At 36.7% G+C, this 25,370-nt stretch overlaps 1 protein-coding gene across 3 annotated transcripts in view; it reads right to left on the bottom strand.

Annotated features, from left to right (window-relative positions):
* Nucleotides 1–25,370, bottom strand: part of LeuRS (Leucyl-tRNA synthetase) — a 283,085-nt gene that overhangs the window by 214,881 nt on the left and 42,834 nt on the right. For all 3 annotated transcript variants that reach the window (XM_089098621.1, XM_089098630.1, XM_089098613.1), the window contains exon 6: nt 12,025–12,247. In XM_089098621.1, the coding sequence (XP_088954747.1) occupies nt 12,025–12,247 (223 nt within the window). The remainder of the gene's footprint in view (nt 1–12,024; nt 12,248–25,370) is intronic.

A 25,370-nucleotide genomic window follows, 5' to 3' on the forward strand; every position in this document is an offset into this window, starting at 1 on the left:
TCCGTTTTGGGTCTTTTTCTAACTTTAATACGGTACCATCTTTCTTTTACAAATATATGCCATCTACAGACAATAGTATGTGACTAGTCTTGGCAATTATCGGGTTGCCACTCTTATTGCTTTCTTCTTATTTTCTTCGTTTTTATCATTTCATCTTGTAAAGGACTTTAAATACACCTTATTGTTAATCGATTGTTAATCGATCGTTGGTTGATGTTTTATGATTATATATAAACCTGTGCACAAGCTTCCTGGTGACGATAACGACGTAAAGTATGTCAGTAGAACGAAAACTTATGAAATGACTGAGATAATCTATATAGATATTTCCCACGTGGCAGCACTACTGGAGAAGAAGCTGAATATACTGGAAGGCAATTGCCATGACAATACAATAAACGAGGGAAAATACTTTTACAGGCCACAGGTTTTTTTGCGTCTTTTGTTTCTTCCTTTTTTATGTATTTACGAAAAAAATTGTCTTGAAAGATAAAAATTTTATCCTACAAATAATCCAAATGGTTTCTATTTGGGAATTGATGAAATACTTCATTGCATGTTCCGATTTTATTGCCTTCTTCTCAAAAAAGATAGATAATTTTTGAAACAAGATTTTAAGCTTATTTAGCTTATTTTAGCTTTATTTCGCTTATTGAGTATTAGACGGCATAACGAACACACTCGCAGTGGCTATTTAACGCTATGAATTACAGTTTTAACAGAGGACTCGGGTGTTTTTCGACACCTAATTGCTCCTCTTGTACCCTAAATAACTTTTTAGAAACTTTTTCCCTAGACCCCCCCTCCCGTCGAGGTTTCCCCCAACAAATTTCCGTATATAAGAAAAGACTAAACTAGCAAAGAGTGGAATATTTTTATCAGAATCGCTAACAAAAAAGCGTCGTGAAATTTTAAATGCGGCAAGAGATTATTTCGGTAAATTTAATGTATGGACTGACTGCGGGCAAATTTTAGCCAAACCACCTGGTCAATCAATGATACGAAAGATTCGATCATTCGCGGATTGTGCTTAGATATGTTTTTTTTTATTTATTTTTTTTTTGTGCATGTATATTTTATGATTTAATGCCATATCTAAAATCTATTGTCTTTTTTTTACTGGCAAATTAGAAACGCCCCCAGTTGTAGGACGACTTTTTGAGCTTGAAAATAACCCGTTAGATGTTTTAAGCATTATCAATAATTCTATCGGACATGTCAACAGTGATTTGACCACAGTGAACCACGCAGTAATAAGTAAATATGTTTCTAGTCTGAGGGAGGTTGTCAAGCGGGATGGATATTTTTCAGTGCTCCAGTTCAATATTCAGGGTCTTTGTTCTTCAATTGACCATCTAAAACAGATTGATTCTGATGGGCTATCTGACGTTGTTGGTTTATACGAGACTTTTTTGGATTCTAAAAATGATATGCTTTTGGATTTGCAAAGTTATAAAATGGAACGACTGAATCGACAAAAGATGGCCAAGGGTGGTCTTGCTTTGTATATTTCTAATAACCTCCCATATTCTCTTAGAATGGATTTATCCAGAAATACCGAAGGTGTCTTTGAGTTACTTTTCGTAGATATTAAATGTGGAGGTAATGATTTAATTGTTGGTATTATTTATCGATCTCCTAGTGGCTCTATTCCACTGTTTCTACACACCCTTAATGATCTACTGGATACCATCCTAAAACAGTTGAGTGAATTAATTATTATGGGAGATTTTAATATAAACTTGATGGATATAAGGTCTTCCGTATCTTTGGATTTTCTGTCGTCCATGCTTGCTGCAGGTACTTTACCTTCTGTATGCATTCCATCTCGCATAACAGAGAGTACATCATCTCTGACTGACAATATTTTCTGTACGGCTACCTTGATCCAAAATTATGTTTTAGTGAGTAATATTTCCGATCATTTCCCTGTTTACTCTAGATACTGTTTTAATAAACTGAGTATTAAGAGGACTGGTGAGTCTGGTAAGAGGCCTTTTAGGTTTGGTGAAGTGGAATTGATGCTTCTTAGGTCAAGATTGGCAGAAATTTCTTGGGGTGGTTTTGAGAGTATATCTGATTATTGTAATTTATTTGATACTTTTTATGAGTCTATTAAAGACGCTGTTCTTGATATTTTTTCTGTTTCACCTTCTAATCGAAAGTCTAAGAGTGCTTTTCCTCTAAATCCTTGGATGACCCCTGGTCTCCTTTAGAGTTGTAGGAGAAAAAATAATCTCTGGAGGGCCTTTAAGTCTGCTAGCCCTTCAATGAAAGCTCTTTGCTTTCAGCGATTTAAAATTTATAGGAATGTTTACAATTATGTGTGTAGAAACGCTAAGCCCCAGTATTATTTTAATTATTTTTCAGACTGCTTTAAAGATTTCTAAACAACCTGGCAGGTTACAAATACTGTCGTAAGGCCCTCTTTTCGATCTTCGTTAGTCTCTTCTTTTTTTGATCTCGATACTAAAATTATCGAGGATGAGCTGAACGTTCAAGATACATTTAATTCCTATTTTACAAATATTTGTAAAAGGACTGCTTCGGCTCTTAGTTCTCCTCCTTCAGGATCCAACTTCAGGTCTTATCTTGGGCCACCTTGTATGAAGTCAAAGTTTTTGGAACCAGCGACGGAGAAAGAAATTGCTAAAATTGTTATGGGATTGAAAAATTGTTCGTCGTCTGGCCCTGATAATATTCCTACTAAAGTATTTAAGTTCATACTTCCTTCCATTATTTATCCCTTAAAAAACTTATTAACCTCTCCTTTCAGCATGGTATTTTCCCGAGTAGTCTCAAGCATGATCGAGTCATCATATTATATAAGCGGGGGAGGGGGGGCGAAATGATCCAACCAACTATCGGTAAATTTATTTATTGTCTGTCTTTAGCAAAATTTTTGAAAAAATGAGGATTTCTCGTCTTAATAATTTGCTTACTTCTAAAGATTTTTTTCACGATTTTCAATTCGGTTTTCGAGCAAATCATTCAACTGAGCATGCTTGTGCAGTTTTACTGAATTATCTTCACTCTGCCATAGACTCCCATTTGATTCCTGCTGCTTTGTTTCTGGATGTTCGTAAAGCCTTTGATTCTTTAAGCCACAGTGTTCTTCTATTTAAACTTTCTCATTTTGGCGTAAGAGGCAATGCGTTTTATTGGTTCAAGTCTTTCTTGTCTGGTAGAATAATTTCTGTTGATCCACTTTTTCGCTCACCATCAAGTGTTGACCAGGGGGTCCCTCAAAGGTCAGTTTTAGGGCCGGCACTGTTTTTAATTTATATAAATGACCTAATTTTTGTAGTTAGAAATAAAAATCCTCTTTATTGCTGTCGTCTATGTCATCCAACAGTCTCCCTTACCCATAACTATAGTTTGTATATCTCGGATTCTCTTGTTACTTTTGCCGATGATACCACCCTTATTACTCCTGGGAGAACAGAGGATGAGGTTCGTACAAAGTTAGTGGACCTCTTTGAGAGAGTTTCTATTTGGTTTGATGCTAACTCTCTTGCCTTAAATGTTTCTAAAACTAGCTTTTTAGTTTTTTCTCGTATATCCCAGGCTTGTCCTCAATTATCTGAAATTCATATATCCAAAGGCTTTATTAGTAGACCAAAGGATGGTCATGTACGTTTCCTAGGTATCCTCCTAGATGAAAATTTATCTTTTAAACACCATATTGATTTGATTAAAATGAAGGTATGCAGAAACCTCGGTATTCTAAGAAAACTAAAACATGTTTTTCCAGGACCAATTCTAAGAATCCTATTTCATAGCTTAATTCATTCTTATGTTTCCTATTGTCCAGTCATATGGATGTCTACTTTCCCTTCTTTTCTCAAACCGCTTTCGAATACTTACGATAAAGCTATAAATCTTATCCAGGATGTAAATCGTTCGGCAACTAAACCGTTACTTGATATTAAAAAAACTTTATATTCTTTCCTGTGAGTCTTTCGCTTTTCTTCATCTCCATAGTGATATTCCAAGGTCCCTTAGATTTACATCTTCTTTTGTATCTGATCGGTCAAAGTATCAGCTCCATAGTTCTCTAAATATCCAAATTCAGCATACACCAACAATAAGATCCGATTTTAATCCTCTCGTTGCCTGTCATTGGACATGGAACACCCTTCCCGATTCGGCTCGAGAATGCCACTCGTTTGGCACCTTCAAAAGACTAGTAAAAAAATATTTGTTTTCATGTGATTAATTTTCTTTACTTTTGCCTGCTTCCAATAGTTTTTTTTCATTTAATTGTTTTTTGTTCTTTTTTTGTATTTTTTTTTTTTAGAAATGTTGTGATTCACTGTAGTTTGATAAAGCTTATTTAGTGAACTCTTTTTTTTTTTTTTTCGTTTTATGAAGCAAATGCTTTACATGATAAAAGTTCAAATGCTTATGTTTATATGTTTAAATATTAATGTTGTGTTTATATTGTTTAAATCTTAAGCGTTTAAATGTTTAATGTTTATTTGATCTTTTCATAATCCCCCTCCTACAGGCCATGGAGTTATGTAATTATTTTACTGATATATGGAAAATAAATCTATCTATCTATCTATTCTATCTATCTATCTATCTATCTATCTATCTATCTATCACGCCCACGATTTTCCCAAAAACATACAATCAAAATTTTGAGACAGACATTTTTTTCAACTTAGTTGAAAGTTCTGCAAATTATATCTTTGAGGATGACAAACCCCCTACAGCCGTCAGGGCAAGAGTTGTAAGTTATGCCCTGGGGGCATAAAAAGTTTCCATAGAAAGTTTTGTCGTAGAAACTTCAAAAAGTGCTCATTTGATTAGAAATTGAAAGGGCTAGTGCCCTTTTTAATAGTCGAATGTGAATGGAGAGCAACTAACCCCCCCCCCCTGCTCACGCCCACGATTTCCCCAAAGATATTCAATCAAAGTTTTGAGATAGCCATTTTCTTCTGTGTAGTTGAAAATTCTGGAAATTAGGTCTTTGAAGATGACACTCCCCCCAAAGCCCTCGGGGCTAAGGTTGTAGCTTATTCCCTGGCGGAATACGAAGTTTTTATTGAAAGCTTTGTCGTAGAAACTTGAAAAAGGCCTGATTCGATTAGAAATTCAAGGGGCTAGTGCCCTTTAAAATAGTTGAAAGGGATTGGAGAGCAACTAACCCCCTTCTCATGCCAACCTTTTCTCCAAACGCATCCAATCAAAATTTTGAGATAGCCATTTTGTTCAACGTAGTTAAAAGTTCTGGAAACTAGGTCTTTGAGGATGACACACCCCTACAGCCCTCAGGGCAAGGGTTATAAGTTATGCCTTGGGGGCATATAAAATTTTTATTGAAAACTTTGTCGTAAAAACTTGAAAAGGGGTTCATTCGATTGGAAATTCAAATGGGCTAGTGTCTATTTTAATATAAGCCATTTTGTTCAATGCAGCTGAAAGTTCTGGAAATTACGGCTTTTAACAGGACACTCCCCCCACAGTCTTCAGGGCAAGGGTTACAAGTTATGCCCTGGGGGCATATACGATTTTATTGAAAACTTTGTCGTAGAAACTTGAGTCAGGGCTCATTCGGACACCCTTTTTAATAGTTTAAAATAATTAAAGGGCAACTAACCCCCTCTCACGCCTACCATTTCCCTGAACACATACAATCAGAATTTTGAGATAGCCATTTTTTTCAACGTAGTTAGTGCTCTGGAAATTATGTGTTTGAGGAAGACAACCCCCCCCCACAGCCCTCAGGGCAAGGGTTGTAAGTTATGCCCTGGTGGCATATAAGGTTTTTTTTTATAGAAAGCGATGTTGTAGAAACTTAAAAAAGGGCTCATTCGATTGGAAATGGAAAGGGCTAGTCCCCTTTTTAATAGTCGAAAGTGATTGAAGGGCAAATAACCCCCCTCTCACGACCACCATTTCCCCGAACACATACAATCAAAATTTTGAGAAAGCCATTTTGTTCAACGTAGTTGAAAGTTCTGGAAAATAGGTCTTTGAGGATGATAGCCCCCTCAGAGCCCTGAGGGCAAGGGTTGTAAGTTATAACCCTGTAGGTTTTTATAGAAAGTGTTGTCGTAGAAGCTTCAAAAAGGGCTCATTTGATTGGAAATTGAAGGGGCTAGTGTCCTTTTTAATAGTCGAAAGAGAATAGAGAGCAACTACCCCCCCCCTCTCACGCTCACCATTTCTCCGAACACATTCAATCAAAGTTTTGAGATAGCAATTTTGTTCAACGTAGTTGAAAGTTCTGGAAATTATGTATTTGAGGATAAGAAACCCCCCAGAGCCCCCATGGAAAAGGTTGTAAGTTATGCACTGGGGGTATATGGGGTTTTACAGATAGCGTTGTCGCAGAAACTTCAAAAGGGGCTCATTCAATTGGATATTGAGAGGGCTAGTGCCTTTTTAATAGTAGAAAGTGATTGGAGGGTAACTAGCCCCCTCTCACGCCCACGATTTCCCCAAACACATCCAATCAATATTTTCAGAAAGCTATTTTGTTCAACGTAGTTGAAAGTTCTGGAAATTAGATCTTTGAGGATGACAACCGCCCTCCCACAGCCCTCAGGCTAAGGTTGTAATTTATGCCGTGGGGCATATAATGTTTTTATAGAAAGCGTTGTCGTAAAACTTTCAAAAACCACTCGGTTGATTGGAAATTGAAAGGGCTATTGCCTTTTTTTTAGTAGTCAAAAGTATTCGAAGGGAGAACCCCCCCCCACAGCCATCATTTACCCAGACATTTCCGATCAACATTTTGATATAACTATTTTGTTCAACGTAGTTAAAAGGTCTGGAAACTGTGTGTTTGAGGATCACAATCCTCCCCCCTTCAGGCCTTCAGGACAGGGGTCGTAAGTTATGCCCTTTGGGTATATAAGCTTTTTATAGAAAGTTTGTCATAGAAGCTTCAAAAATGCTCATTTGATTGAAAATTGAGAAGACTAGTGCGTTTTTTATTAGTAGAAAGTGAACAAAAGGGCAAATGCCCCCCTCCCCCCCCCACGCCCATAATTTCCCCGAACACTTCCAATCAAAATTTTGAGATAGCCATTTTGTTCAGCATATCAGAACGGTCTGGAAATTATGTCTTTGAGGATAAAAAACCCCCAGCCCTCAGGGTAAGGGTTGTAAGTAATGCCCTGAGGACATAGAAGGTTTTAATAGAAAGCCTGGTCATATGAACTTCGGAGGGGGATCATTGGATTGGTAATCAGACGCTCTAGTGTTCTTTTTAAGTTTCAAAGTGATCGGAGGGCAGCTACCCCCCCCCCCCCATACTCACACAGGTACGTCGTATTGTCCCGGAATGCATCTAATATGAATTTTGAGAAAGCTATTCTACTCAAAATGGGCTAAATATCATATAATAAGGCCTCTGGGGTTGAAAAAATCTCCATAGATTAAGGGAAAGGGTTGTAAGCTATGCCCAGGGGTTATTTAAGATTTTTATGGAAGGGATGGTTGTTTAGCTTAAGAAGAGGCTCAGTCTTTCTCCCTGAAAAAGACTAAGTCAATAGCAAACGAACAGAAATTAATTAAAAAAAAAACTTTTTCCATAAAATAAGTTTTTCAAAAAAAGTCAAAATTTTTATTAAACCAAAATGAACAAAAATAGAATCATATTAATCTACCAAGAATACAACTACCGCAAATCAGTATCAATGAATAAATGAAACCGAAAACAAACAGAAATTAACATAAATAAGAGTCAAACTCAAAACGAGCAGAAATTAATTTGAGTAGGGTTCTAAACCCCAAGCTTTCTAAAACCCAGAATATAATTTGTACTGTATTGAAAAAAAATTCTTTTTAATGTTTTCACTTTTCTACTTTAAGAAATCAAAAATCAATTAAGATTTAAAGGAAAACATATCAGCATATGTATATTAAACTGACAATACAGATATTTTTCAGTAAATTCATTTGAATTTTTCTCAGTAAAGTACAAATAATATTGTGGCTTTTAAAAAGCATGGGGTTTTGTATTCTCGGTAGATTATTTGATTCTATTTTTGTTCATTTTGGTTTAATGGAGTTCTTTATCTTTTTTTTAAACTTATTTTGTTGAAAAGTTTTTATAATTGATCTCCCAATAAGAAATACTAGACTATGTGTTAACAATAAGCAGATAACACAAAAAGCCCTTGCGCCCCATGCAAGATTTCCCCCGGAAATATTCCCCCGGAAAACTCTACCCGTGAGGAATCCCCTTCCAACGCCAAAAAAATTACCTCCCTGAAAAATTTCCATATATTTCCAATTAAAGAATACTACTTATAACACAGTGTAAACAATAGGCAAATCGCGTAACTTACAGCCCTTTTACCACGAACTGTTGGGGTCACGTCATGCCCAGAGGTATAGTCATTGGACCTTTCAACTATGCTGAGCCATATGGCTATTTCCAAATTTAGGTCAGATTTCATTGGGAAAGAAGAGGCGTGGAAGGAGTGGGGGGCGGGGAATTGCCCTCCAATCTTTTTGGTCAATTAAAAAAAAACTAGAACTTCTAATTTCCATTCGAATGAGCCCTCTTCTGATATTCTAGGACCATTAGTTCGTTGTAATAATATATGGGGGGTGGGGTAAAAGCAAAAATAAGCAAACAAATAAACACACATTCATGACCTTTCTTCTTGCAAATGACGCAAAATTCCACATTTTTGTATGTAGAAGGTCGAAACCTCTATAGTAGATTATCTGAAACCTCTATAGTAGATTATAGTAGATTAGTAGATTATCTACAGATTATCTGATATACTGATCTTACTATGTGATTTTCATTAAGATCTTTGACTTGTTGGGGATGTTTCCCCCTTTTTCAAAACGCAGTCAAATTTTTTCAGGCTTGTAGCTTTTGACGAGTAACATTAAACATAATGAATTATGCATGTCTGAAATCAGTATAAAAAGCCAATTATTATGATGTACTAACTTTTATCAAAATTTTTTCCTTTTTTTGTTACTATTCGGTCGGATCGCTTTTTACTTACAGTTTGTTACCACTGACTGTTTGATTGTTAGCATTTTTTGTAGGGTCTATTGCTCAGAGAAGATAGAAATAGTGTTGTTTTTTTTTTCTTTATTGACCTTACACGATCCACTTACAAAATTCAAGGAAAAACTTTATTCTAATTTGTGGCCTCGTGTCATTCGCACGCTAGACTGGGACAAAATTTACTAAGACTTATAGCAAAGAACTTCGCTGGATTTACACTAAAACTTTCCATGGAAAGCAAATTGTTGCCAAATCAGATTAAGAGAACTAGAGGAAGTAATAAAAGAGAGCATCACAGAATGAATAAAGAATAGTCCATTGATCACTGACAACGAAGAGGTAAACGAAAAAAGTACGGTACAGGGGCAATTGACCAAATTTTTCGTAAGATTTGTCTACAATTTAATTTTGATGAGCTTGCTCCTCCAGAGCAAACAGTAAAATTTAACGTACAACAAAAATTATTGTTCACGTTCTATTGCTTCACATTGTGCTTGTAAATAAATAGAAATAAAAAGTTTATGATATAGTAAAGCATTTTGAGGCTTAAATTTTTCCTGATATGCTACAGCTAACGAAGCTAATGATAAGTAGAGAGGTGACTTATACAGCATGCTCCACTTGGCCACCAAAAATGTTCCTATACATGATGTACTCTATGTGTGGTGATCTAAATGCTGAAGCCAATGCAGGTCGTCAGTACTGCCCAGAAGTTCTGGGTCCACATGTTAAGGACAAGACGAGCGAAAATGGTGCACTCCTAATCGACTATGCACGAAGCAACGACTTGTTAATAGGTGGTAGCATGTTTAAGCATAAAATGATTCACAAGTACACTTGGTTATCCCACGATGACCAAATGAAGAACCAAATTAATCATATCCTCATACCGAAACTTCAGGGTTTCGGGGAGGAGATACGAATTCAGATCACACCGTGATGGTAGCCGATGTAAACATCAAACGGAAAGGTCAGAAGCGAAAAGCTACCGCCACATCACATAAACATTTTGACAACGACAAGTTGAATGACGTTACAAAAATTCCTGCATATCACTACAAATAAATTTAGAGTGTAAAACCTGCTCAATGAACCTGACGACTCTGACGATGAAAACATATGGATCTCAACCAAGACTGTATAGCATGACGCTGCGAAGGCCAACCTTGAAGTTAAATGGCACATGGAGATGTCCTACTAAACACGACGAGACCCGGACACTTAACCTAAATATGTCGAGCCCTGAGCAAAGAGTCCAGTTACATCCCCCTTACAAAGAAGAGGGTAAGGCAGTGGAAAGAAGTGCTAGCCAGGAAAGGCAAAGAACTGTCATGAAGGAAAGCTGCAAAGAAAGGAGATCCGAACAATGCCTATCGACTGACGAACGAGATAGTTGGAAAGAGAACAAATCGTACACCCATCGCAAAACATGAAAAGGGGGAATAATTTCAGATCCACAGAAAGCTGACGAGAGAGAGACCTCGTATTAACAGTCTTAAAAAGACCCAGATCTGATGATCCAGAAACCGTACCGCATACGCCATTTTTAAAACTTGACGAAAGCGCTGGGGGATATTACTGAAGAAGTGACGATAGATGCGAAAAAGCTGAAAATAAAAACGTGTCTGGGATAGATGTGATTATGGCAGGTGTCCCTTCAAGCCTACATAACCGTGCGGAGTCCTCTCTTAGTGGTCATCTAGAATATCGAAAAATTCCTAAGAGCCTAGACTGGAGGTATATTATTCAATCTCTTCAAGGAGTGTGATGCGCTAAATAGTGATAACGCAAAAGCCATCAACTCAACGTTTATTATTCAATCTCTTCAAGGAGTGTGATGCGCTAAATAGTGATAACGCAAAAGCCATCAACTCAACGTCTGTACCTAGTGCGATACTATTCACAGTCTTAGCCAGCCCAAAGAAAGTTACACGGAAACATGTTCACATTTTTTGAACGAGAATGCGAACGAAACAAACCGGAAAAAATAAAATGACAAAAGTTTGTCTAGTCACTTATCTAGTATTTAATGACAGCATTATTTTTTGTTGGTCGTGGATATTGGTAAGTGCTTTTGGCTTGCTTTTGGAGTTAGGTTCTTTGGCTAAGTTTTTAGGTTAAGTTTTTAATTATGTTAATTCTGATTTTATCTGTTGCTGGGTTTTTTTCCGCTTTGTTAGGCTTCTTAATTCTTCCAATTTGGGTTTTAATTTCTTTTTCTTTCTGCTATTTGCGATGTTTGTTTTTGTCACTTCATTTTTATCTGGTTTGTTTCGTTCGCATTTTCGTTTAAAAAATGTGAACCTGTTTCCTTATAACTTTCTCTTGCAGCTCCGAAATAGGGATGCAATTGTCCTACTGAAACATTCGTCTTGTTTCGTCCAGTGTTTTCGCTTTCTTTAGTAAATCTTGTTCTTGATCTTCATTTCTTTAATTTTTATAATTTGTTATGGCAGGCAAGGGTGCTGTAAGAAATAAACCTTATAATAACATATAGCTGAAAATGAATTCCTTTTTTTCGGCATTTTGAAAATAGTGAACGCTTCAAAGTATATTCAGCAATAAAGATAGCGCATTGGCAACTTTGGCATATACAGAGTTCTTGTTTTGTAGAATGGAAGTCAAACTTGACAATGTATCTACTCTTTCACGTTACTTTCCAAATTCAAAACAGAGTATCTGATTTAGAGCTAAAGAGCCAAAACAATGTTTCAGGAAAAGAATTCTTTTACACTTTCATGCGAAAATCGCTTAGGCTCTTCTGTTAATTTTTGAAAATGGAGATACACTGTTTTGGGCTTGGACAACCGAGACGATAGTAGCAGTAATCAGTATTTCCAATAAGCATTTTAAAGAGACCAACTACATTGAATCTAGTTAAGATATTTATTAACGATTTTAGATCAACTTTCAACAATGAATCAAAGATGGAAGAACAAAACAAAAACGCAAACAAAGCTTTTTATATCTTTTTCATCTTAGCACAATGGTGTAGTTTTAAAAATAGAAATAAAGTAATAAACAATAAATACCTGGCCGCTAATCTCAGCTACGAAAGTCACTTCATTCTGCTTTCGCGTCAAGCCTTGATATGCCATGTTCAAAGCTGCGCGTCTCGTTGAAATAAAAATTTCACCGTTAATATCTTCGTGTGCTATATAATTAATACTGGGATGTACCCAACAATTGGTTTGACCATACATTGTTTCTGGGCGAAGAGTGGCCGCCACTAAAAATGCTGGTTTTCTCAGAACTCTGTAAAACATTAAGGGTAAGCAGTCGAATCCGCAAGTAATTTAAGACTTTTGCAACCACGTCCCTTCATTCACGAATTGAACTCGGTTTCAAATTCATCCTAGCTAATATTCTGCCATTTATTTTTTCAAATGCATTCGATCAGTTAAATTACTTGTTATTACATAAAAGAAATTTAGTGCAAGAGAAACTGTGTTAATCCTAACTAAATTTCAAAAAAAAATTCAAAACAGCCTTAAAATAATTTCAAAACAGCCCTAGCATCATTACTTCAAGGAAGTTCAACAAGGACTGGTACATCAAGCGAAGTGAAAAAAGGCAGTTCATTCAAATGGAATAAGAAACATTTACAGACAAGTTCTTAAAGCTAATCTTGCCTTTTTAGCAGTCAGCCTAGAAGGTCTATTCGTAATTAGTTTTAATTACGTAATTAGTTAGTTTTAACGATTGAATTTTAATGTGAGTTCTTTTATATTTTTTTTCTTCATTTGTTTTGCTGAGGACGGCCCTTGGATATAGGATCGAAATATTCATTTAAAATTGCTTTCCACTGTCTTATATTAAAAAATTTCCCTATTGTTCTACTTGTTGTTTATGATGGAATAGCAGTGGAGTCTTCGTCGCTATTAACGATAGATTATCATTGGTCGCTTGACTTAGCGTTACGTATCCTAATCGACACAGGCTAAACACGACATGATAGGTTCCATCGAATAAATCAACCGTAGATGATTTTGGGAATTTTTGCTACGTAGTTATAAAACCTGTCTACTTCATCGAGAGAAAATCGTAAAAACAGCTATAAAAAGAAACAAACTTTGTACGAGGGTTGCTAGATATATTTCTGGCCTAGGCAACACTAAGTGTTGCCAGGTGCAATCTGACATTTCCATTGGAAAGTTTGAACTTTTGTAGCATAAATGTACTCAGAACTTTTTGACTAACGACAATTGTTTTTCCTTTTACAGGGTCTTGAAAAAATCAATGTGGCAAAAAAAATGGAATTAACTCGTGAACATTTTCGTGCGATCATTTTTCACAACTTTCGACGTGGATTATCACGACAAGAGTGCATCGATGAACTTAAATCTTTGTATGGCGACGAAGCACCATCCTACAGCACTGTGAAAAACTGGTACAACGAATTCAATCGTGGCCGACGCTCGCTCAAAGACGAATTCCGTGAAGGTCGTCCCAAAACAGCCGTTGTGCCAGAAAACATTGATGCCGTACGTGAACTGATAATGCAAGACCGTCATGTGACATACCGTGAGATAGAGGCATGCCTAGGCATTTCTCCCACCAGCATACATTCGATATTGCATGAACACCTGGCCATAAAAAAAATTTGTTCTCGTTGGATCCCGCACAATTTGACAATCGCTCAAAAGAAGGCTCGTGTGGATTGGTGTAAAGAAATGCTCAAAAAATACGATCGCGGTGCTTAAAAAGACAGTTATAAGATCGTCACAGGTGACGAATATTGTATCTATGCGTATGAGCCCTAAAAAAAACCGCAATCGACCGTGTGGGTCTTCCAAGATGAGCCAAATCCAACGAAAGTTGTTCGTGTAAGAAGCACTTCGAAGCAAATGGTCGCCTGTTTCTTCGGCAAAACTGGTCATGTGGCGACTGTTCCGCTTGAGCAACGTAGGACGGTCAATTCTGAGTGGTACACCACCATTTGTTTGCCTGAAGTCTTCGGAGAAATTCGAAAAACGAACAAGAGAAGACGCACCATTCTGCACCATGACAATGCGAGCTCTCACACATCGGCTCAAACCAGCGCCTTTTTGACCGACCAAAACGTCGAATTGATGGGTCATCCGCCGTACAGCCCTGACTTGGCACCCAATGACTTCTTTTTATTCCCACACATCAAGAAAAAAATGCGTGGACAACGATTTTCGTCGCCAGAAGATGCTGTTGAAGCATTCAAATACCATGTTTTGGAGATGTCTCAATCGGAGTGGAAAAAGTGCTTCGAAAATTGGCTTGAGCGCATGCAAAAGTGTATAAATCTTGATGGAGAATATTTTGAAAAACAATAAAACAATTTTCGTTGATAAATATGCGTATTTTCATTATTAGGCCAGAAATATATAGAGCAGCCCTCGTAATGTAGTTTACTTTCAAATAGTAATGTCCTTTAGCGAAAAGGTTACAAAGCAATAGCGTACATTTTATTTTATTAGTGTTCCCTTTTGGTACTGATTTATACTTTTATTTCATAAACATCAAACTCAAAAACAGTTGCTAAAAAAAAAAAAAAAAAAATTAGAAGTTCTAGACTATTAGCACATAATAATATTTTTGTTGAGTTTGATAGCGCGTCAATGTATTTCAAAATTATTATGGAGTAAGAACTCTCATAAATTACAATCATTGTCCCATTTATTTTTGCTGTAATAACGGACGACTGACTTGTAAAGAGGGATGACCAAGTTGCAAGTCCTTAGAACAATACTTAGAATCTATCATTAAATGTAATAATAAGATTTTTTTAGGTGGAGTGCGTTCCTTCAGATATAACAGAGCTTTGTCTTTTACCTCAAACATATATTTTCTTTTTATAAGCCATCTTGAATTGCAATTAAATAAAAAAAAACAAGCTTTTTTTTAACTCCATCTTTACGCTAAAGTTTTTTTTTTTTAAATAAAGTTGTGAGACATAGTCAAACTTTAGCGTAAAGAGCGAGGCGTTGACGAGGGGACATTCCCTTTTCATATACGGAATATTTTCTGTTCATTTTAAGTTTTAATGTCGATCCCTACTTTCAGTTAAAAAAACTTGTATTTTTTTATTCAATTTCTGATTATTTTTGAATTAATGCAGCTTTGGTTTTGGCTCGCCGTACATAAATTATTAAAATGAAATTTGCATGTTAATTTTAATTTTATTTGACTAAATGGCTTTCTCGAAATACTGTTCTGACTTACTTTCGAATTAACTTACGTAACGAACTTCTACATTCGTATATTTGTATTACGTATATTAGGGAGTTCGTCCCCTAGTCAATACCTCGCTCTTTACGCTAAAGTTCAAATTTTGTTCCGATTCTTTAAGAATGACCCCTTAATCACAAAGGCCGTCAATTAGAGTAAATAGCTCTGATAAAAGTACAAAAAAAGACTTTAGCGTAAAGAGCAAGTTAATGACTAGGGGGCGAGCCAAATCATATACGTAATAATTTCTGTTTGTTTTAAGTTTTGATGTTGCTCCTTACTTTCAATTGAAATAATTGTTGTTGTTTTTTTTTTTATTTCTGATCGTTTTTTTAAATAATGCTGGGAAATCTGGCGCCCCTTTCATAGCAATGTCCCTTCCCCCATGAAAACTTCCTTCATGGAAAGATCTTCCCACGTAACACCCGACCCACCCACCCCCAAATACCAGAAAAAATCCCCCTGAAAACTTCCGTATACTTCCCAATAACCAATACTATATGTAAACATTGGACAAAGTTTATAACTTGCAGAATTCCCCCGGGGATTAAGTCATCCTCAAAGACATAGTTATTGTATTTTTCGACTATGCTGAACAAAATGGCTATCTCAAAATTTTTATTGGGTGACTTTGGGAAAATCATGAGCGTGAGCGTGGGAGGGGTTCTAGTTGCCCACCATTTTTTGTCACTTAAAAACGACACTAGAACTTTTAATTTCCGTTCGAATGAGCCCTCCCGCGATATTCTAGAACCAATGGGTCGATACGATCGCCCCTGGAGAAAAAAAAACAAATAAACACCCATCCGTGAACTTTTTCTGGCAAAAAAAAATACAAAATTCCACATTTTTACAGATAGGAGCTTGAAACTTCTATAGTAGGGTTCTCTGATACGCTGAATCTAATGGTGTAATTTTCAGTAAAGTTCTATGATTTTTAGGGGGTGTTTTCCCCTTTTTCTCTCAGGCTCGTAACTTTTGATGGGTAGGACTAAACTTGATGAAACTTATATATTTAAAATCAACATAAAAAACTAATTCTTTAATGTATCTATTGGTATCAAAATTCCGTTTTTTATAGTTTTGGTTACTATTGAGCCGGGTCACTCCTTACTTATAGTTTGTTACCACGAACTGTTTGATACAAAAATTGTTTATGGTTAGCTACCATCCATAATTCGGTAAAAGTCTGATATTCAATGGAGGAGATTAAATATAGTTTACAGAGTCAGGACAACCGTTCAAATTTTCCAGAAAACATAATATGTAAAATTCTTTCTTTTTTTAAGACCTTGGAAAGTTAATTTTATTTTAGTGTAGAATTAAATTATTTTATTTTAGTGTAGAATTAAAACACAAGTCATAATATTGGAACAGAAGTTGTAATATTCAAAACTATTTAAAATACGATACAAACATGGATTGTTAATAAAACCTACCCTTTTTAAGCCCTCCCCGTAAATGGAGGGGGGAAAGCTAGTGGCAAACCAACGTCAATCGTCAAGTCAATACCGAAGGGTGCAAAAGGGCAAAGCCAACGTAAGAAATATGTATTTTTAGATTATAAAGAATTTTTATTGTGCAATAATCAATAATAGTCAAAGGCTAGCAACAGCGGGAAGAAGTATTAGAAATGAGGTTGAAATTAGGTTCAATCGTTGCTATAGTGCTTAAATACTGGTGTAGCATAAAACTTTGTAAATTAATTAGGGAGTTCAAAAGGTATTGTATGCTTTCAACAAACTCGTCGTCTTGGAAGCATGTCAACACAATTTCGTATGAGAGCCGATAGATACGCTGATAAAACAGCTTGAACAGTACTACTGTATAAATGCCACACCTACATGAATAAATTTACAACCTCACAAATACTCAAATACACACTTCTAAAAAAACTTTGAATTAGCCTTCGTCCTCTGGCATACCCTTCTGAAAAGCTCTCACACCATTACTGCCCACAGGTTATAGAAGGAAAATCCCCCTTAATTGTGAAAATTACATATGCTTTCAGACACCTCTTCGGAAATTTTCAGAAAACAAAACAAAATCTATTCAAGTTTGGATGTTTAGGTCAAAATATTTAATCTTCCGCAGCATCAACCGATTTCCGCATTCTAAGTTTGTAAATCAGCTGATCCCTTTCTAGAAGGTCTTAGACGAAGAGTTCTCAGACGAGGTTGCCTAGAGTTCAAAAGAAGGTTCCGCAAGGTTCCTCATTAAAGAAGGAGCTGCGATGAAACCACGTAAACTATGATGAAAAAAAAACATGAAAGAGATATCGTCAGATTCCAAAACAAAAGGGCGTAGCTAAGATCAGGCAAAAAGAGAAAATTTTCTTTACTGGATTTGTCTCCATTTGGTACATTGACAAGAGCATACTTACTATAATGAGGTACGGAAGACAAGGGACAATTAGGACATCATTAACAAGATCGAGCAACTCGGACTCAACGGCTACCAAATATAACTTGATGTACTATACACAAAAAAAAGCTAATTTTTTTTAGTTTATACTGTAATTCATACAAATAACTTCTAATTTCAATCCTTCAAAAAAAAATTCTAACTAAAAGCATAATTTTCATTTTTACTCTTAAAATATTTTGAAAATGTGATACATGCCCATTCATTTATGGGCAAAGAAGATATGATATACATCGTGTAGGGGTTCACTGAGACAAAACATTCCTATTAATAAAAGACTGAGGAGCAATACATCAGATATAACCATAGACTAAATGGTTCTCAACCATTTAGTCTGATTAGTATTAATAGTTACAATAGAGACAAAGAGGACGTCCAAGTAAAGCAATCATTCGCTTAGAACAAAATCCTACAATTCAACGTGGTGGATTTCAGGTAAGAATTAAGTATTTATGCAGAGTGAGATCCAAGTAATAAAAAAAAATTCTTGAAAATAAACCTATTTAAGCTTTTATTCAAACAAGCCTACGCAACTAGAAAGAGCCTTGGACTTTGATGAATTAAATGAAAAAAACAAGTTTTTTTAACTGAAAGTAAGGAACGACGTTAAAACTTAAAACGAACAGAAATTATTCCCTATATGAAAGGGGTTGTCCCCTCCTCAACGCTTCGCTCTTTACCCAGCTAACAATCCAGCTAACCAACCCAGCTCCAGCTTTCCAACCCAGCTAACAATCATGTGCATAGCTGTTAGCATTTGTAATGTGGTATTTGATGACTTGACCGCAAATTCAACATGGATATTGAACGTGCCAGCAATACAAAGAGTTACACCTTAAAAATTTGCACAGATAGCTGTGGAGAAGACCGGTACAAGACCCTCAAGTCTCTTTTAAGGGGATTGAAACATAGAACTCCTCCCCTTGTGATATTACGTTGGTAGTAACTGGTATGGCATGCATCTTGAAACGAATGAAGTAAGCCACCACAAAGCAGGGTGGCGACAGCAACTTTTTATAAGATGATTGAGCATAAAGGACAAGGTAACTAGAGAAGACTTTTCCAGCTGGAGATCAAAGAAGCCTTCGGCTGTACTCAGGTGACTAGTTCGCAGACGTTCCAGTATCTTCGAGTAAAACAGCTGGGTTTACTGTTTGTCTTTCTTTCAAACAAAAAAAAAACGCTAACCACTTCTTTATTTATTCTTGGTAGGGAAGGGCGCTCAGCATCTCTGACAACCTTGTTTCACTTATGACTTTTACAAACTCTTCTCGTCATAAGCTTGGTTTTAAATGTGTGAAGTCTCGATACCTAATTTGTTCAACGGAACGCAATACGCTACCACGCTGTAATGCTCTATCATGTGAGCATTTTCTAAAGCGAGGATAGGAAAATACAAGCATCACAACGAACAACAGAAAATTGCAACAGTTCAAACCCCACTGGCTACCAATTGTTTCTAAAGTTGATAACCATCAAAATTCGATTCTTTTAATGTATCTATTGTTATCAAGACCCTGTGAGTCTCGGTTACTACTGAGTCGCATCGCTCCTTACTTTCAGTTCTTCACTGGGATCTGTGATATTCCCTACCTACTTTCCCAATAACTAGGAATGCCTAGCAATGGGAATACATTTTGGCAAAAGATTATATTATATTCGCTTTTTAAATGCACCTTATCCAAAGAAAAATTTAATGTATAAGTGGTTAAATAGTACTGTAGTAAATTCCAAGAAGGACTGTTAGTACGGTTGGTTTATTACGTTTTAGTACGTTTAGTATGGTTTAGTACGTTGACGGTTGGCACATATCTTAAGATAAAAGGTTAGATCTAGATATCGTAACCTGGTCTACAGAATCGAAAGTCTACACTGTCTGTGCATATAACTGATTAAGTATATGGTTAATTATATGGGGTAAGTTATTAATTATATATGGTTAATTATAACATGTTAATTATACTGATTAATCATACAGGGAGCTAGATTAATTAGACTCAATTAGGAGATTCACAAACGAACTAATACCTTTCTTCTAGAACTTAATGTCCTCAGGAATCGCCATATGTTAAAAAATTATAAAGCATTGTTTATCGACGGTTGAGGAAACAGAAAGGGTGTCTATAGTGTTCGAATTTATCCTTGCCGGCTAAACAAAGCTCCAAGAAATAACATGCTTTGCAAAAACTGGGGGATCAATAGGAACATCGCCTTACTAAAAATATGGCTCAGAAATCTCCCCTTCTGTACAGTTTACAGCTGACATTAATATATATAAAAACACAACTAAGATACAAAAATTTACTTTTCCTTTTTTGCAAGAAGGGATCAGCTACGGTATCAGAGCAGCTAATATTCTTTTCTTCAGTCTACTTGGCTTTAGCTTATTTTCTTTGTTAATTTATCTTATTTCTTTCCCAAGGTATAGATGGACATGGACATTTTGGAGGGGGAGTATCCGAGGTTTTATTTGGGGGCTGAGAGCAAAATACCACAAAGGTTCATTTTGTCGGATGTTTATTAAGCGTGGTAGTAACTAACAGTTTGAATAGTTTGGGATGTTCAAGTCTGATAGCTTATATAGTATTTGCTGCTAAAGGGTCAACACCTGTCGTAAATCAACCGTTTTACAGACGCTCGATAACCGTCTTCCTTTTATCTTTACTTCAGGAACGCAAAACGGCACTTGGTAAATATCGCGAAAACACTTAACAAGTTCGATCTATGTGATCTGAAAAAAAAACAGTTTGCCTTTCGCATTCGGTTATAATTAGCTTAGTCTCAGTGAGAAAAACTACGATGCATGTATATTTTGATCAAATATTTAAAATATAGAGGTGGTTAGGTATTTAACATAATGCGTTCTGGACAGCCTGCTTTCCATAATTTTATTCTGTAGTTTCCATAATGTTGTTAATAAAGTATTATATTTTCATCATATTTTGGTATATTTCATTATGATTAGCCTAACAAATAATTGTGATTAAACCTAACTTAGGTACCCGCACAACTTGTATATGGAACATGTAATACCAAGGCAAGTATAAAATCTAGAATCAGACGTACAAATTTTTACCGATGATGCGTTGTCGAACGTACTTACGAACGTACACAACCAGCTCTAGGCATAGGAGGTGGTCAGTTAGCTCTTTTTTAAATTGCCAATAAGGAATATCATAGCCAAATTTTAATGGTTAGGGAATTCCATATGGAGGTACAACATGAAATTGGATTAGGATCTGGTCTTATGGTTTTAGTTTTATGAATGGAAATATCCATGTCGTTTCTGAGAGAAAAAAACACAACATTCCATTCGTAGTTAAGAAGAAAGAAGACGTAACTGTTTGAAGAAGTCAAGGAGCAGTTCATGAGAATAAAAGAAAATGAAATAAGAACAAAGAAAGAGGTATATGAACTGACCATCCTATAAATTAATGCTGAGCTGGCCTGTCACCTCAGATACTAATTTAATTGCTCTCTTATATATTTTGAAAACAGGGAAGGTAAAAGAAGAGAAGATCGATCGCCATAGTGTTTACTCATATTAATTTCTGCTCGTTTTGTGTTTGACTCTGTTACTTATTTTGATTTCTGTTTGTTTTGGGTTTCATTCATTTACTGATACTGATTTGTGGTAGTTGTATGCTTGGTACATTATTTAATTGTATTAATGTTCATTTTTGGTTTAATGGAATTCTTTACTTTTTTTGAAAAACTTATTTTGTGGAAAAGGTTTTTTTAATTAATTTCTATTCGTTTTATATTGACTTACTCTTTTTCAGGGAGAATAACTGAGCCTCTTCTAAAGTTAAACAACCATCCCTTTCATAAAAATTTTAAATCCCCCCTGGACATAACTTACAACCCTTGTCCCTAATCTCTGGGGTTTGTTTCAACCCCAAAAGCTTTGTTATATGATATTTAGACTATTTTGAATAGAATGGCTATCTGAAAATTTTATTAGATGCATTTCGGGACAATACGACGTGTGTGTGTGTGGGGGGGGGGTTGGCTGCCCTCCGACAATTTTGACTTTTAAAAAGGGCACTAACGCTTCTGATTACCAATCCAATCAGCCCCCTCTGAAGTTTATGTGACCACACTTTCTATAAAAACCTTATTTCCCAGGGCATAACTTACAACCCTTGTCATGGGGGCTGGGGGATTTGTCATTCTCAAAGAGATAATTAACGGACCTTTTTGATACGCTGAACAAAATGGCTATCTCAAAATTTTGATTGTGTTTCAGGAAATGATGGACATGGGGGGGGGGACATTTGCCCTCTGATCACGTTCGACTAACAAAAAAGGCACTAGTTCTCTAAATTCGCTTGGAAATTGAAAGGGTTAGTGCCATTTTTAATATTCTATATTTATTGGCCCCTCTCACGCCCACCATTTTTCCGAAAACATTCAGTCAAAATTTTGACATAGCCATTTTGTTGAACGTAGTTGTAAGGTCCGGGAATTATGTCTTTAAGGATGACAAACCCCCCACAGCCCCCAGGGCAAAGGTTGTAAGGGCAAAGGCCTGGGGGTATACATGTTTTTATAGAAAGCGTTGTCGCAGAAACTTCAAAAAGGACTTATTCAATTGAGAATTCAGAGGATTAGTGCCCTTGTTAATAGTCAAAAGCGATCGGTGGGCGAAATCTCCCCCGCGCCCATCATTTCCCCAAACGCTTCCGATCAAAATTGTGATATAGCCATTTTGTTGAACGTAGTTGAAGGGTAGGCGAAATTATGTTTTTGAGTATGACGACCCCCCCACAGCTCTCAGGGCTCAGATTGTAAGTTATTCCCTGGGGGCATATAATATTTTTTCAGAAAGCTTTGATGTAAAAAACTCAAAAAGAGGTCTCTGACTTGGATATCGAGAGGGCTATTGCTTCTTCAATTAGTCGGCAGTTCGCAAGAGAAGTAACATCCCCGCCCCACGTTAATCATTTCCCCAAACGTTTTTGACCAGCAATTTTATACAACTATTTTGTTCAACGTAGCTGAAAGGTCGAATTATCTCAAATTTTGATTGAATGTGTTCGGGAAAATGGTGGGCGTGACAGGGGCCAATCACTTTTGACTATTAAAAAGGGCAATAGCCCTTTCAATTTCCAATCGAATGAGCCCTTTTTGAAGTTTCTTCGACAACACTTTCTATAAACCTTATATGTCCCCAGGGCATAACTTACAACCCTTGCCCTGAGTGCTCTGGGGGAGTTTCATCCTCAAAGACCTAATTTCTAGAACTTTAAACTACTTTAAATAAAATGGCTTTCTCAAAATTTTGATTGGATGTGTTTGGAGGAATGGCGGGCGTGAGAGGGCGGTTTGTTGCCCTTCGATCACTTCCGACCACTAAAAAAAGCACTAGCTCTCTCAATTTCCAATCGAATGAGTCCTTTTTTAAGTTTCTACAACACCACTTTCTGTAAAAACCTTATATGCCCCCAGGGCATAATTTAAGACCCTTACCCTGAGGACTAGGGGGGGTTGTCATTCTTAAAGACCTAATTTCTTTAACTCTCATCTACGTTGAAAAAATGGCTATACTATAATTTTGATTGGATTTGTTTGGGGAAATGTTGGGCGTGAGAGAGGGGTTAGTTGCCGTCCAATCACTTTCTACTATCAAAAAGGGCACTAACTCTTTCAATTTCCAATCGAATGAGCCCTTTTTGAAATTTCTACGACAACGCTTTCTATAAAAATCTTATATCCCCCAAGGGCATAACTTACAATCCTTGCCCTTAGGGGGGGGGGGTATCATCCTCAAAGACCTAATCTACAAAACTTTCAACTGCATTTAACAAAATGGATATTTCAAAATTTTGATTGCATGTGTTTGGGGAAATGATGGGCGTGAGAGAGGGTTTGGTTGCTCTCCAATCACTCTCGACTGTTAAAAAGGGCGCTAGCCCTTTCAATTTCTAATCGAATGAGCCCTTTTTGAAGTTTCTACAACAACGCTTTCTATAAAAAGCTTATATTTCCCCAGGGCACAACTTAAAACCTTAGCCCTGAGGCCTGTGGGGGGGGGGCAGGTGTCATACTCAAAAACATAATTTCCGGACTCTTCAAATACGTTCAACAAAATGGCTATATCAAAATGTTGATGGGAAGTGTTTGGGTAAATGATGGGCGAGGGGGGGGGCATTCGCCCTCCGACCACTTTTGAATATTAATAGGGGCACTAGCCCTCTTCCCAATTGAAAGAGCCCTTTTTGAAGTTTCTACGACAACACTTTCTATAAAAAACCTTATATGCCCCGAGGGCATAACATACAACCCTTGCCCTGGAGGCTGTAGGGGGTCTATCATCCTCTAAGACATAATTTCTGGACCTTTGAACTACGTTGAACAAAATGGCTATCCCAAAATTTTGATTGCATATGTTCGGGAGAATGGTGGGCGTGACAGGGGCCAATCACTTTCGACTATTAAAAAGGGCACTAACCCTTTCAATTCCCAAGCGATTGAGCCCCATTTGAAGTTTCTACGACAACACTTTCTATAAAAATCTTATAGGACCCCAGGGCATAACTTACAACCCTTGTCCTGAGGGTTGGGGTGGTGTCATCCCCAAAGACCTAATTTCCAGAACTTTAAACTACGTTGAACAAAATGGTTATCTCAAAATTTTGATTGGATGTGTTTGGGGATATGGTGGGCGTGAGAGTGAGGTTAGTTACTCACCAATCACTTTCGACTATTAAAAAGAGCATTAGCTCCCTCAATTTTCAGTCGAGTGAGCCCTTTTTTAAGTTCCTACAACACCGCTTACTGTAAAAACCTTATATGCCCCCAGGGCATAATTTACACCCCTTACCCTGAGGAATGTGGGGGGGGGGATGTCATCCTTAAACACCTAATTTCTTTAACTCTCAACTAAGTTGAAAAAAATGGCTAGAACAAAATTTTGATTGGATGTGTTTGGGGAAATGGTGAACGTGAGAGAGGGGTTAGTTGCCCTAAAATTACTTTCTACTATTAAAAAGGCCACTAGCCCTTTCAATTTCCAATCGAATGAGCCCTTTTTGAAGTATCTACGACAGCGCTTTCTATAACAACCTTATAGGCCCAAAGGGGGATAACTTAAAACCCTTGCCCTGAGGGGTGTGGGGGGGGGGTATCATCCTCAAAGACCTAATCTACAAAACTTTCAACTACTTTGAACAAAATGGCTATCTCAAAATTTTGGTTGCATGTGTGTGGGAAAATGGTGGGCGTGAGAGGGGGGTTAGTTGCCCTCCAATCACTTTCAACTATTAAAAAGGGCGCTAGCCCTTTCAATTTCCAATCAAATGAGCTTCTACAACAACAATTTCTACAAAATCTTATATGCCCCCAGTGCATAACTTACAACCCTTGCCCTGAGGCTCTGAGGGGGTATCATCCTCAAAGACCTAATTTCCAAAACTTCCAATTGCTTTGAACAAAATGGATATTTCAAAATTTTTAGTGCATGTGTTTGGGGAAAGGGTAAGCGTGACAAAGGGGTTATTTGCCCTCCAATCACTTTCAACTATTAAAAAGTGCACTAGCCATTTCAATTTCCAATCGAAAGATCCATATTTGAAGTTTTTACTACAACGCTTTCTATAAAAAAAAAACAACTTATATGCCCCCAGGGCATAACTTAAACCCTCGCTCTGAGGGCTGTGAGGGGTTTGTCCTTCTCAATGACCTAATTTCCAGAACTTTCAACTACGTTGAACAAAATAGCTATCTCAAAAATTTTTATTGGATGTGTTTG

This window comes from Artemia sp. Qi Xiang Cuo, chromosome 2 (genome assembly GCF_049724085.1).
Source record: "Artemia sp. Qi Xiang Cuo chromosome 2, ASM4972408v1, whole genome shotgun sequence".
Classification (NCBI taxonomy): Eukaryota; Metazoa; Arthropoda; class Branchiopoda; order Anostraca; family Artemiidae; genus Artemia; species Artemia sp. Qi Xiang Cuo.